The sequence below is a fragment of the Rhinolophus hipposideros genome (assembly GCF_964194185.1).
Source record: "Rhinolophus hipposideros genome assembly, chromosome: 7".
Taxonomy (NCBI): Eukaryota; Metazoa; Chordata; class Mammalia; order Chiroptera; family Rhinolophidae; genus Rhinolophus; species Rhinolophus hipposideros.
This window is the reverse complement of record NC_138053.1, coordinates 37,155,653-37,171,114: the sequence shown is the minus strand read 5'-3', so window position 1 is coordinate 37,171,114 and position 15,462 is coordinate 37,155,653. Positions and strand designations below refer to the sequence as shown.

Below are 15,462 nucleotides of genomic sequence, written 5' to 3'. Positions count from 1 at the left end.
CATATTAACCATAGAAGTTAACAAAATACTTCATAGACTCCTGAAAATATCTGGCTATTGTGAACTAAAATATAGTATACTCGCATAGTCCCTTATATAGAACATCAATGACTCAATGTTTAGATTTATATTTTTAAACATTAGTAGTGTTCTATTTCTTGTTTTCTTATCTTTAAAGAGCTTTTAAATAAAATTATCTTTTGGGATTCAAAAACACAATAACTAATTCTTACTAAATGGCAACATTATAAGCATAATATTATCACATGGTCATTAACATAATCTATATGCGTTCAAAAGAATCCACCTACTTTGCATCTTCCATAACGCCCAGAACGGTACAAGGATACGTGCATGAAACTCAGTGTACTACTTGTTGAATGATTAATGGAAAATTTGGTTAAATCACAGAACTCTTTCGCTGTGTTATTTAATTTTTTTCCAGAATGATAATGCTAATACTTTAAAATTATACTATTTACCATGTCACAAGTTATTTTACCTTTTCGCCAGAATTTAGAACATACTCACCTTTGCTTTTTGTTGAGCATACTGAGCAACCACTCGGGACAGCAGAGACCAAAGAGCAGGGTCAGCTGGGTTACTAGAGATCAAAAGCAGAGGGCTCAGAGGTGGGAGTTTCCTTTGACCACAAAAGGTACAAGCAACCAACATTTCCCTTGGTACCTAAGTTTGGAATCTTTTAGACACTTAAAACAAATTCATATTAATTGTCCATGTATGGTGGAAAGTGTCTAAATATTTAGAAAACATATTTTATATCTCCTATAAACACCAACAGTCCTTATGAAAATAAGAAAAAAAAATCAAGAAAGTGATGATTACAAAGCCATTAGATCTAATTAAAGTTAAGGAAATTTAATATTTTGTGTTCAAAGAAAACACAAAGAGATGAGAACTATGGAAGGAAAACAAACTACTGATATAACACTTTACTACTGAAAATAAATAACCATTGTTGCTAGAGATAACAATTATCTATTTTCCAAATTTTGAAAACATTAATGAATGTTTGAGAGCCCAAAAAATTCCTAAAACCAAAAAATTCCTAAAACCATCAAACTGGGCAGTATCAGATAATATTTGTGATAACAATATCACAAACTTGAGAATCAGTAAGGGCTTTCATACCAAAACAAGGTCTGGAAGGACAAAGTTTCTATTCTCTATCTCTTGACAACAGAATTTAAAAAAAAAAAAGAATCTTTATAGATGAAACAACATGTATAGTTAGTTACCTTGGTCCTGTGGATAATTTCATAAAACTACATTTTGGTTTCCAAATGTATATGCTTACCGCCTCATTTTATATTCTTAATAAGGTCCAAATATCAAAGACAACCACATCAGGACAATTAGACCTCGAGTTCACAAGAATTTACCTGTGAACAGCTTTAGATACTTGTCTCTGCACTGCCACACTGCAGCCTTGCAACGCATAAATCGCTGAAGTCAGAAGGCACGTCTGATAATCACTGTCTTTCTGTTTGATGTGCTTCAGTAACTCGTTAAGCGCTGCTTTTGACAGCTTAACATCCTGCATTGCCAATCCTAGAGCACAAAGGGCTTGAAGGCTCTCTGTGGTTGGTTCCTTTAAGATAGAGCTGTAAATACATTTTTAATGGCCTGTTAGCCATGAATACAGTAGTAGTCTGTAACAATTAAAACATATTTAACATTTAGTAGAAAAGGCAATTTAATTAAAGATTCTCCAAACTAAGCCCATTTTTAAGATAAATGTAACAACAAATTCCTTGGTTTCTAGGAATGACACGTTTTCCTACATGTCTGAAAGTTAAAAGTACCAATCAATGGCCTTTCATAGAGCAGCAATAGCCAAATTTCTTTTATGGTCATTAGATCTGAGCTTTAGAAACAAATATAAACCAGGCTCTTTGGGTCCCAGTTCTTGGTAAAAAAATTAGAATAATTTTGCTAAAATGTTTAGTTTCAATAAAATTCAAGAAGTTATAAATAAAATAAAATCCTCAATGTGAGAGCTGACTTTTTGTTCTCAGAAAGCTTTGTCCTATTGCTCTGTGATACTGAAACCAAACCCTTTATATAATAAGTACAAATTATATCTATATCCACCATATTCCAAGTGAGTACTTTTATAATCAAAGGAGAATTTAAATTTTGTATGTAAACAAGTTGCTTTTTTTCCTTTCCTTCAACTGTGAAATCAGACTTAGCCTTACAGAAGTAAAAGTCTATAATGTTTAGAAATCCTTAATTTAAATGAAGAAAACCTTAGCTCTCTACAAAATTAATACTTCCAATACTAATTATAAGTGCTGTACCATAACAAAACAAAGGAACTTTCAAAAACTTTTTGAACAAAGTTCATTAAAATATAACAGAAATATCTGTAACCATAAAATGTCAAATGCCTACCACTATATCTTTCTACATTTTTTAGAAGAGGAAAACAAACTGTTTATAATTTAATTTTGCCAAATAGACCTAAAATCATGAATTTTCACGGGCAGCTCAAGAGTTAACAGCTTACTTAAAGCATGCATGGTCACTCTTTTCACAATAAGGGTTAAGAGATGTAAGAGTCCAAATATGGAAGTATGTCAATTAGAGACAGTCATTTCTATCACTACAAATAACTGCACTATAAATTGGTACAACTAAAAGAGCAAATAGTATAAATTCCAATACTGACAGCAAAAGAAGAAATTCCAATTTGTGCCTCTGTTCAAAAGGGGAAAAAAAAAAACTATCTACTCTAATACTTATTAATATACAAAACCTAAATTACTACTGAAATAACTGCATCCCATTAAGATAACATATGCTGAATGCCCAGTACCTGCATGTTGTCTGGTATCATGTTTTAGGGATCTTAATGTGGTTATTTAACATCATAAATTATTATGAAATTTGTTAGCAAAATTTTTCCCCATATATTAAACTTACTCCTTTTCCTTTATGATTAAATAAGTACCTAGGACACGACTTCACTCCCAACATACAAATGCCAAAAGAGATCAATAAAGAATTGGTAAACTGAAGGGGGGTGGGGGGAGGGAGATGAGGGTAAGGGGGATCAAATATATGGTGATGGAAGGAGAACTGACTCTGGGTGGTGAACACACAATGGGACTTATAGATGACGTAATACAGAATTGTACACCTGAAATTATGTAATTTCATTAACAATTGTCACCCCAATAAATTTAAAAAAAGAAAAGAAAAAAACAGAATTGGTACACTGAATTTTTCAGAGAAAGGAAGTCAAAGAGAAGAATACCAAAGGGCGGGGGAGCAGTTGGTAGTGTTAAATTTAAAAGATGACATACAGAGAATTAAAAACAAAGAAACATACATCAGATAAAATACCTAGTCCTTGTGGATCCAACAACAAAAAACAAGGAGGTAAAGGTTTTCCTTCTCATAAGAGGAAAGGATAAGATTATATTCTATTATTTTTCTCCACGTTCACCAATGTTCAAAATTATTTTGGCTACTGTTTTAAACAGTAGCCCCAAACTATCTAATTATGTCCAATTTGGGGTTACTTTTGCCCTTGGTAAGTCCAGCAATAAGTCAGTATCTATATTGTTGTCCCCAAGCCATTTGGAAACTTGGGTTCTCTGAACATGTTATATACAGCCATATATACACATTATATGGGTGTACCCATAGAAAGTGACAGGATTTTTTTAAAATTCTGATTGGTTTTCTCAAAATAGCAAAGAGGAAGAGAAAGAACTGCTTATTTATTATACAAGAAAATGACTTAAATAAAAAACATCACAATGAACAAACAAGTATAAAGCTTATCCTACAGAAGTTGTTCTCAACTAAAATCAGCTAACCATCTCTCTCCTACTGTCTACAGGGAGGTGGGGTAATTTGGAGATGTATAGAGGTAATGTTTTGGTTATCACAGTGATCAAAGAACGCTATTAGCATTTAACAGGTGGGGGACATGGTTGTAATCTTCCTGCAATAAGGAGATAATTCTGTATTATGAGGACTTACACCACTGAAAATGCCAATAATGCACTAATTGATAACCACTGTACAATGGCATATATTAATAAGCTTTTGAAGAAATTGCAAATTTTCTCAAATAAATAAATAAACGATTCCCAAAGTCAAAAAAATACCATATAAGTAACCACATGTATCATAGGCCATTATCTTTAACTTATGCCAAAAATACAGAAACAGCTACAAGTAATATTCGTAGCATTTTTTTTAAAGACTCAACTTTAAATGAACTTCTTTTTATCATGTTAATTTGAAAAGATGAAAAAAATCTCTTTGAGGACCCAAAAGTCAAAAAAAACAAGCCATTTCCGACTGCCTTCATTAAAATATTACAATCCTTCTAACCACTATCCTGTACACCCGAAACTAATGTAAAGTAACACTGAATGTCAACTATAACAGAGAAAAATAAATAATTAAAACAAGCTCCTACTAGATCAGGGGATCCATTACTCTTTAAAAATCAGTAATACACACAGAGTACAGGATGGTTTGAAGGACTGAATGGATCCAGGACTAAAATTAAGCCATGATCTCTAGTTTTCCCTGTGACTGACTGTCAGTTCAGAACCAGGGGATCCAATCACTTTTGCTCACCAAAAAGTTCCTAAAACACTAAGAACTTCATTTTACATTGCTCCACATTTGAACTCAATACTTAAGCACTTGGTCATGTTAAGTTTGATGTCAACTCTACATACCATTTAAACAGCAGTGTCTTGGCTATATCCACTTTTCCTTGTTTATACTCCGTTATTGCCATCGCTGTCAAGATATGAGCTTTGTCTTGCTCTGATTCCACAATAGACAAGGCTCTCTCATAGGCTGTCATATAGGGTTGGAAACAAAAGAAAACAATAAAAAAGCAATTGTGATTGACAAACTATAGGATTTTTCCATTCCTAATTCTATAGCTCAAGATGAACTAAAAAAAAACTCCATTTTGTTGTTCCCTTGTTTCAAGCAGATGGAATAAAAAATTTATGAAAATCTAACTTCGTTTAGGTGTTCCAAGGTGATTCGTGGATATCACAAGGATTACGTGACATTCCCCAATTTATATCTTCGGAATCTTGAGGAAGACCTGAGTCACTACCTTCAAAATAAGTAAAGGCTTGCAGCCACCGAGATAGCACCAAAATTCCCATGTGCAAACCAGTAACTGCATCAACCAGCAGATACTTACAATGAGCAGCACACACATAGGTTGGGCCCATATATGTGAAAATGCACTCAATCAGCATTTTTGGAGGAACCACAGTATACTATCGCTAACAATGCTTGAGGTCTTCATTTATCAAAATTTACATTTAAGCACTGTGGAGTAGGAAAAGACTTGCTTTCAAATGCTAACTCATATGGCATCCATAAGTCATCCTGGCCCTCGGTTTCCTTATCTTAATAATGAAGATAAAACTCAACCCATAGCACTGTTATAAGAACTAGTCAACATAATAACGTACTAAACAATGAAACAGATAAAAGTACCTACTATCATTCCTGACTCCTAGTCATATTTTAATAAACACTGCAACCCCTACCCCCATCTCAATATTACATCTTTCTTTATGTAAGGTCATCATGATCAAATTCTACTCAGCCCTGGAAAAGTAAGATGTGTCCTTCAGCTGCAAGCAGCTTACTCACCTTTGCTGCTCTCTTTATACAGACCCTTCATAAATAAAGCCAATGCAAAACCTATGATGTCTTCTAACTCTTCAAGGGATGTTGATTTAAAAGCCTGGATAGCTTTATCACATTCACCAATGGCACTAAGAAGCAAAACATAATTTACTGTTAATATCAAAAACAATTTTGGCCTATATCATCAAATATAGAGCTATTATTATACTACATTTCTTTTACTAACAACTTCATCTATCAGTGTGAAAGGTGTAGAAAAGACTTAAAATAGAAGGCATATCATTTATTTCACATACGATATACTAAGAGGATTTAACTTCACACTTTGCTTCTTTTAAATGACATGTGAAAATGACCAGTCTGCTAAATTGCAAACTTTTTTTTTGACAAACATAAAATCCCAAGTGATAAAAATAATTTCAAGTTGACTTTTATATAGAAATTAAATTTTTTAAAGCTTAATACATTAGTTAAATATTAACCCTTATAAATATGGTTTTAGCATTTTTGATGAGCCTAACAAGTCATAAAATATCCAGTCAGGATCAAACCTAGCCTTCAAGTAAACTGTTTATCTGCACGTCTGTTTTTTTTGAAGGGCATGTAGACACACTAAAATTTCACACACAAAAGTATACGTTATCTTTCTGTATTTAATAGGAAAAGTAAAAATTGTTATATATGATACTAAAGTATCATTCTTTTAATAACAGAAAAATAACTTGTTCTACTTATTTAAAAATTAAGAGAAATAGTTGTATAAGCTCAGGTGCCATCAGCTGGAATGGAAACACTATATCTTTGATATTCATATTTGGTATCTGTCACTATAATCAGAAGCTGTTTCTATATTTAATGTGTTATTGGAAACATTTTCATAAAATCTTTTTAATCTTTGCTTCTAAAATTCATTTTCTAATGGTGAAAGAATTTAAAAATAAACTCAAATTTTGGTAGATATTTTGATAAAGGGAAGAGAACTGCCTTAGATTGTTTGTGGATAAATACATAAGTACTTTTTTTTAATGAACACTATCTTCAAACATGTGCTTACTTTTATAGAGAAAAGAATGGTACTAGAGAAGGGAGCAAGAGAGCTGCAACTTTATCCGTAATTTTTTCTCTGAAAAAGAAACCTGAAACCAGTTGACAGTTTATTTTTCAGTTGACAGAATTTTAAGATCTGTTATATTTGAGTGGTGAATATTCATTAAATTATGCTTTATACTCTATTACTTACCGCATCTTTACGTGTTAAACATATTTCAAAACAAAGACAAAAAAAAAGGAAACAGATGACCTATTTTCAATGGGAGGTATAAATTTACCTCAAAGATATTTGCCTTATATGAAACACCAAAACTAATGAGAACAGGTACTTTATTTCATGTAATTTTTTTCTACATATCTATCTTTTGCTTCAACAAAATCTTGAACTGACGGAGCTCTATAAACTCCTAAACACAACAGTTTAAGAGAACTGAAAGGAGAAGCAGTCAGAACAATACAATTTTCCTGTCTCTGAATATAATTCAATGACACGGCTATAAAAGAAAAAACTGCTACCTCTGATCTCCACTATGTAGCTCCTTAAATGATGCAGGCACTAATCACAAAAGATCAAACTATCATTCTAATAATGTGTCTCAAACTGGACCATTCACTTCTGGGGCAGCTCTCAGCTTGAGGAATGTCTCCTTGGCTTGAGCCAAAACATTCTTTCCGTAACACTTCTATTCTCTGGTCCTAGTTCTATCCTCTAAAACAATTGCATTGGTTTAAAAAAAATTTTTTTTAATCTTTTTTGAAGTCAGAAGTCTTTGAGAATCTGAAGGAAGCTATATGGCTCCCTCTCCACTCCTAAAATGCACATACACACAAAATTTTTATGTACTTTTTCAAGAGAGTTTCTGAACTCCTCATGTCCATCTCCAGTTTAAGATATACAGAAAATCAGAATAAATCCAATTAATTAGGCTTCTTCTATTAGAGACAGTAACTGCCTCTCTTCCAAATGGTTTCTTATATAGTCCACAGCCATCAGTTCTAAACCTGCTCTCTATAAAGGGCACTGGGGTAGGTGTCATTCGTTACAGGACCGTGTTAACACAGCTTGGTATTGTGGGAATTATGTATCTTGGGGCAATGTCAACAGCCCACTGCCCTAGAGACTGGTCACTACCTCACTAGTCCTATAATTTTCACCAGAAAAATCTAACACAGTCACAGAATTAATGGGAAGAAATATGCTTACCATAACAATCTGCCATAATTTCTTACTGCAACATTATAAGTATCTCGGTCTTCTGCAGTCTGTAACAACAAAACTGCCCTTAAAAAAAAAAAAGATACGGTATTTTAAATTATCTATTTGCAATAACATTCTTTTAACCTTCCATCTTAACTGCATCTACAGATTTTTCTTTTCTTCGTTTAATTCTTTAATGCTAGCTATAACAGCTTATTCATATTTTATTAAGCCAGTACCACAAAAGAATAGTTAATATTTAGATTACAGCTTGTTAGGGAAATAACTTTAACAAAGTGAACTCTTAGTAAGTGAACTCATTTAACATAACTGAGTTTTAAATATTCCATGAAATTTTAACCTAAATGTGGAAAACGACTGTGTCGGTGTTTCAGTTTTGACGTATTTGAAGTATATAGAAAACACTCTTTAAAATATTTATATACTAGTACTTAAAGTTAGGATGCCAGGAAATTGAGTGCTTTCGTGTGCCTTTACCTGTCACACACAGAAAAAACATGTAAGCAATACCGAGTTCTGAGAAGGGAGTCCCCAGAGACTTAGAATAAATACACCGACATACTGCCGGCCCAGAGTTTTACTTTCTCACGCTCAGTTCCCTTTGGGCAAGCAGGGAAATGTCTCAACAAATAAAAGGAATGAGATACTTAGTAAGATTTTCTTTTCTGTTTAAAGAGGATTTGCCAGGGAGAAATATCCAAGAAAAGCTTTTAATTCCCTTCATGTTACATGAAAAACCAGTATTTGCCAGAAAAATCTGAAAGACAGTATTATATTAAAAACTATACCTCTGATTAGATTTGTACCTAATTTGTAGTTTCAAGCCTCAGATTACTTGTTAAGGTGGAAAACCACAGTGGTGACCACTAGAGAAAGAGTGGTACATATTGAAGTGACTGTGGAGTTGCCATTTTAAGCCAAAGATAGAACCAGTGTTACATTCAGAATATTTGCAATTAAAAGACGTACCAAGAAAAAGTAGTAAGCACCCTAAAGCTGCCTAGTTTTCTCTGTTTCCACATCCTGCTCACTGTTGTATTCTATCATGTTTATACAGTTTGTTTACTGGTAAGTTCATGTGACACTGAAAGAAAGAGAATTCTGCTTTTTCATAAACCTTTCTCCAAGTACACCTAGAAAAATAACTTCATTATACAGTCTCCAGTACCATCTAGTGATTACTCCTTTGAACTACAGAAAGATCCATAAAAGAATGGCAAAGTAGTTAGGACACCTTAATTATTTTCTCATTTTTTTTAATGATTTTTTAAAATATAATCAATTGCAGTTGACATTAAATATTGTATTAGTTTCACATGTACCGCATAGTAGTGACACATTTACATAACTTACAAAATGATCGCCCCCATTAAGTCTAATACCCACCTGACACCATACATAATTATTACAATATTATTGACTGTATTCTCTATACCATACTTTACATCCCCATGACTACTTTGTAACAGCCAATTTGTACTTCTTAACCCTTTCACTTTTTTCACCCAGCTCCCCAAGTCCCCTCCCATTTGGCAATCATCAGCTTGTTCTCTGTATCTATGACTCTGTTTCTGTTTTGTTTGTTCGTTTATTTTATTTTTTAGATTCCACATGTAAGTGAAACCATACGGTATTTGGTTTTCTCTGTCTGATTTATTTAACTTAGCATAATCCCCTCTATGTTCATCCACGTTGTTGCAAATGGTAAGATTTCATTTTTTATGGCCGAGTAATATTCCATTGTATATACATATATACCACACCTCCTTTATCCATTCATCTGTTGAATGACACATAGTTTGCTTCCAAATCTTGGTCATCCCATTTATTTTTTATCTAATAAGGCTTCTTTTAAATATTTATTTATTTAGATTTAGGGCAATGATGTACCACAGAGGTTAGGCAATCAGGTCTTTTAATTTTTCATCTAGCGCTCACTCGATGAATACTTATTTTCTTATTCACAAATCAATTAATTTGAAAAGAATAAAACTTCAAGCTGACTTCACTTCCTCCTGTTCTCCTGGCTGGTCATTCCACTTGAGTATATTATCTTTATTTCTTCAACACGCCAATCCACTCCTGTTTCAGAATACTTGCTCTTACTGTCCCTTCTGCTTGAAACGCTGTTGCCCTGGAAAACCAAAGGGCTTTTGGCCTTACTATATTCAGGCCAGGCCTCAACTATCTCCTTAGTAAACCTATTCCTCTTAAACCTATCTCAAATTCACTGCCTGCCTCTGTAGTCTCTGGCCCTTTACACTACTTTGATTTTCTTTCTTAGCAATAATTACCATCACAGATGTTTATCAGCTTCTCATGCGTCTCTCCCCCAGCAAAACATGAGGTCTATGAGAAAGGGGCCTATGTCTCTGTTAACTCACTGCTAAACTGCTAGTGCAGTGCCAAGGACACTGCTTGACACACGGCCATTCAACAATATTTATTGAATGAATAAATATATAGTAGATTAAAGGGACTTAAACAAATACATAATGTTCTGATTTCTTCTCTGAATAAATACATGTATTTAATAAAGCTAGATAAAGTCTAAAGGGATGGATTTTAATAAAACAAAATCTGAAGTGTCTTTATGGTTTCTGTTTCTTGTCTCCCCCTGCCCCCCAAGTTAAGCACTAGAAACCAAATTATAGCTGAAAATTTGGAACTGCATATTTTCACCTTCAAAGCAATAAATAATGAAAGATCAGGAAAGAAATCAGAACAATTATTTAGTACCTTCTTCATGAGAATGAGACTAAATTTTAAAAGGCCAACTAACAAATAAGGATGTCATTTCAATTAAATGTAGAGTTTACCTTTGGTATGCGCCTGCTGCTTCCTTTTTCAGTTGTAGATGTTCATTTAAGTAACCCAACATTATGAAAGCTGGAGCATAATTCTGAATTCTTTCTGGAAATCCAAAAATATATTTTCTTTACATGTGCATAATGGTTGTGTTTATAAAATATTAGTTTTATTTTCAATTTTTTCAATATCTTAAACACCAGATTATCTCCTGAGATACGGGCATTGTTAAGCAATCTGATTTTTTTTGTTAACTATAAAATACCAGTAATCATTTTGTAACTCTTTTAAATAATTAAATAACATTTATAGTTATAATGGTTTCTACTTATATTTTAAAAGTTTAAACATTTTTATCCCTAATGGAATAAGAACTTGAAAATGTTCCTCATGTTAAAACTAGTCATTTTGATTTACATGGAAATTCAGTTCTTTGGCTAATTACTTAAACCTTCCTGTGATTAAATTTAGCAACAATTTCTGTTGGTGGTTCTGTCCAATTTCTATGTGTTGTTTTTTTACTGTAATTAACTCAGTATTGTATATTAGAAACAGGAAGGTTTGAGCACTGCCAATGCAGTATTTTGAAATTTTAATGTCAAAACACATCATGTATCTAGCAATGCACAAAAAAGAAACACATCTGATCTAATTAAATAAAAGCTGTTTGGGTGAAGCAAGCCTTCAAATCCCTTAAATTGTTTAACAAAGTACAGTATAAATTCATCTTATGTGATGGTTAGGTTCCAAAGTCAAAGCATGAGGTGAAAATCACACAGTCAAAGTTATTCTTGAAAAATCCTAATGTGACCACAGAAGGAGCGAGTTACCAAAACTGAGTCAAACTGAGTTAAGAGGAGATTCATGCCTTCCATCCACATTCATCAGAGGAAGAGACCGCATTCTCTCTGTATCCTTCCTCTTTTCTCTTCTAAGTTATTTATTTCTGGCCAAGCACATATAGTTGAATTTGTTAAATGAATAGATTATCATTATGGCTCTACTATAGAGTTAAAAACTATGCGTAACGGTCAGGAAATGGTTTGTTCATTGTTCTAGGTATCTAAGTTTCACAAAAATTCTTCTAGACTTACCTCTTTATGTAAATCCTTTACAAATGTTACCCATTCTGTAAAGAAACTTATCAATAAAATTTCTGATCATGAACTTTCTCAGAGCCTCTAGGTTCTCCTTAGTGCCATTCATTTTGGCATGCTGCATAACATGTTGATGCCTTCAAGTGCTGAAGCTGGTAAACTAACTGCCTTCTACTCACGTGCCCCAGGCTCAATGCAAGAAGAGGAATACAATCCTCTCAAGAGCAATGATGATGCAAATTCTCTTCTGCTTTTCACAATTTACCTGAGTCTTCATATTATTCAACTGTCAGTATTCCTGCCTCAACTTCTTGCTTTTTTATTAGAATTTTGTCAAGGGAGAAGTAAAAAGCTAGTGAAACTATAACATTTCTCGAGCTTCTAGGGTATGCCAGGTACTCTGTACAACATTTTGTCTAAATCATCTCATTTAAACCCTCAGCAATAGATACTTTCATTATTGCATTATAAATGGGAGAAATTAAAATTCAATTTTATGCCCAAGGTTTCATTATGGGCACTAAGTGGTGAAGCCAGGATTAAAACCAATAGTAGTTTTATTAAGGATGGGAAATTAATATAATAGATGGTTAATAAAACTTCACCGTTCTGTCTTTTTCCTAAGCCTAACTGTATTTTTCCAGTATCTTAAAGAAAAATCAGGTGTTAAAGTGGGAGGTTAAAGGCACTGGATTTGGAACTTAAAGCATATTATACCACTTAATTCTCACACCTTTATAATCGAGGTATCATTATCTGTACTTTCTAAGGTTAACAGAAGTCAAGGGAAGTAAAATACTTGGCCTACGACTGGAGAGAGAGTAATGAAATGGCAGAGCTAGAACAGCAGTAACTCAGGCCCATTCGGTTCCAAAATGTTTTCCAGTACAACCTGGAAATCACTTTTATCTTGAATCATTGGGAACCACAATTTTCATTGCTCTTCAAAAATCTTTACTAAAATTTGAAAAGTAGACTGCTTGGGCACTGAAAGGAGAACGAGAGGAGAAAAGGCACATTCATATCTTAAGAACACTAACATTTAATTTGGAATTAACTAACTTTAAAAATTCTTTAAATTATTTTAAGTTATTCAAATACCTTGCCATTATAGGACAGGGGTCTTACCTATGTATTTACTCAAAACCACCTGCGCTGCCGGGATAGCATTCATCTGGAGGATGTTGTACTGGTAGAGTTCTGTGTCTCTGTTGCTCTTATCTTGCAGTGTTGTACAGACCCAGTACGCATAACCTATTGCTCCCTCAGTCTTTAAAAAAGCCAAAGTTAATAAGTGGACATGGGATCATAAATATGCCAAGAAAAATTACGAAATGAAACAATGCATTTCAATACACTAAGTATCACATCTTAGTTTTCTTTAAGTCAACTGTTAAGTGCCTTTAAAGGAAGGGTCACTATGATACAACACAGCTAAGAACATATACCGCTTACTTCAACCCGAAGCAGAAGATTCAAATGGGATAATTTAAGTGCAGTAAACACAGCCTGCCTGATGGGTTGGTTTGCTGCTTCTCAGCACTGTTCCCATAGGTCAAACTATTAATTACCAATTAAAAGAATTCTAAAACACTTTCATAAATAATCTAGAAATGTCAGCTTAGTCCTAACGTTTATTTTTTTGCTAGCATCTCAGTTTCTATTCCACATGACTACTATTATATTTATTAAATCCTCATGTCATTTCTTCATCAGATCTTGAAACATGGTAGGAAGATGAAAACAAGAAGTTCTTTAATTAAAGACAGCTTATCTGCTTCTAAAAAAGAATAAAGAGTAGAGACAAGTGCTTGTCATTAACATCTGATATGGTACCACTAGGTATTCATTTTCTCAACAAGAATAATATTTTATTCATTAATGAATCCTCAAAAATAATGCTCAAATTCTTACGTGCATACTGAGTTCCGTAGTGTGCCTAAAGAGATCCATGGTGTCATAACTTCCAACTGTCTCTGCAATAAGAGCCTATAAAGAAAAACGATATTAAGCCTTTATCAGATAAATCATTGGCAAGCATCTTCTCCAATTCTTAGGATGTCTTTTCGTTTTGTTAATGGTTTCCTTTGCTGTGCAAAAGCTTTTTAGCTTGATGTAGTCCTACTTATTTATATTTTCTATTGTTTCTCTTGCCATACAACTCAACACCAAAAAAACAAACATTCCAATTTAAAAAAGGGCAGAGGACCTGAAAAGACCTTTCTCCAAAGAAGACATACAGATGGCCAACAGACATATGAAAAGATTCTCAACATCACTAATCATCAGAGAAATGCAAATAAAAACCACAATGAGATACCACCTCACTCCTGTCAGAATGGCTATCATCAACAAATCAAAAGACAAACGTTGATGAGGATGTGGAGAAAAGGGAACCCTCGTGCACTGTTGGTGGGACTGCAAATGAGTGCAGCCACTATGGAAATCAGTTTGGAGATTCCTCAAAAAATTAAAGATAGAACTACCCATGACCCAGCAATTCCACTTCTGGGTATTTATCTGAAAAAATCCAAAGCACTAATTTGAAAAGATATATGTACCTCTATGTTCATTGCAGTGTTATTTACAATAGTCAAGATATGGAAGCAACTGCAATGCCCTTCCAGGAATGAATAAAGAAGTGGTACATATATACAACGGAATATTCCTCTGCCATAAAAAAAGCATGAAATCTTACCATTTGTGAAAATATGGATGAACCTAGAGGGTATTATGCTAAGTCAAATAATTCAGACAGAGAAAGACAAACGCCATATGATCTCACTTACATGTGGAATATAAAGAACAAAATAAACAAAACAGAAACTAGCTCATAGATACAAAGAACAAACTGATGGTTGCCATATGGGAGCGGGGTTGGGGGGGTGAAAGAGGTGAAAGGATTAAGAAGTACAAATTGGTAGTTAGAAAATAGTCACGGGGATGTAAAGTACAGCATAGGAAATATAGTCAATAATATTGTAAAAACTATGTATCATGTCAGGTGGACATTAGACTTATTGGGGGATCACTTCATAAATTACGTAAATGTCTAACCACTACACTGTACACCTGGAACTCATATAAAATTCCATCTGCAACCTTCTCCCTTCCCTCCCACTCTTGACTTATTCATACAGGTATTTGTCTGGAATTGGGTTCATAATCACAGGATCACTTCAGATTCACCTTTTAAAAAGGAGGTCCTCACCCCTAGATATTTAGTTTTCATAGATAGGGGGTAAACATATTATTTTTTAAAACTGCCTCAGGACTTTAAATATTATACTTATGCTTTTGACATCATAGATGATATGGTAAGTTAAAACTACTTTTAAGCTCATCTACCTGTTATAAGAAATCAGAATTTTTTTCAGTTATCATACATTACTAATATTATTAGGAAATTAATATTAAGTCTCACTTCTATTGTTACCATTGTAATGAAATCTACCAGTTATTTCCTGAAATGAATTATTTTTAATAACTAATATGTTTGAAAAATAAAGAAAACAATACTTTGTTTATCCCTGATAGCATCTAAGATCTACGGACCTAGAGCTGTGCTATTGAGTGAAGTTCCTGCAGCAGCAGTATGACCCCTTGGGTAAAGTT

General features: G+C 33.5%; 1 protein-coding gene across 6 annotated transcripts in view; it reads right to left on the bottom strand.

The window, feature by feature from the left end:
- The window catches only part of SKIC3 (SKI3 subunit of superkiller complex), a 76,269-nt gene that overhangs the window by 22,217 nt on the left and 38,590 nt on the right, over positions 1-15,462 (bottom strand). For all 6 annotated transcript variants that reach the window (XM_081053094.1, XM_081053095.1, XM_081053097.1 and 3 more), the window contains 8 exons: positions 13,762-13,836; positions 12,976-13,117; positions 10,762-10,855; positions 7,928-8,005; positions 5,677-5,801; positions 4,731-4,854; positions 1,404-1,625; positions 532-604 (listed from right to left, as the gene is read on the bottom strand). In XM_081053094.1, the coding sequence (XP_080909220.1) occupies positions 532-604; positions 1,404-1,625; positions 4,731-4,854; positions 5,677-5,801; positions 7,928-8,005; positions 10,762-10,855; positions 12,976-13,117; positions 13,762-13,836 (933 nt within the window). The remainder of the gene's footprint in view (positions 1-531; positions 605-1,403; positions 1,626-4,730; positions 4,855-5,676; positions 5,802-7,927; positions 8,006-10,761; positions 10,856-12,975; positions 13,118-13,761; positions 13,837-15,462) is intronic.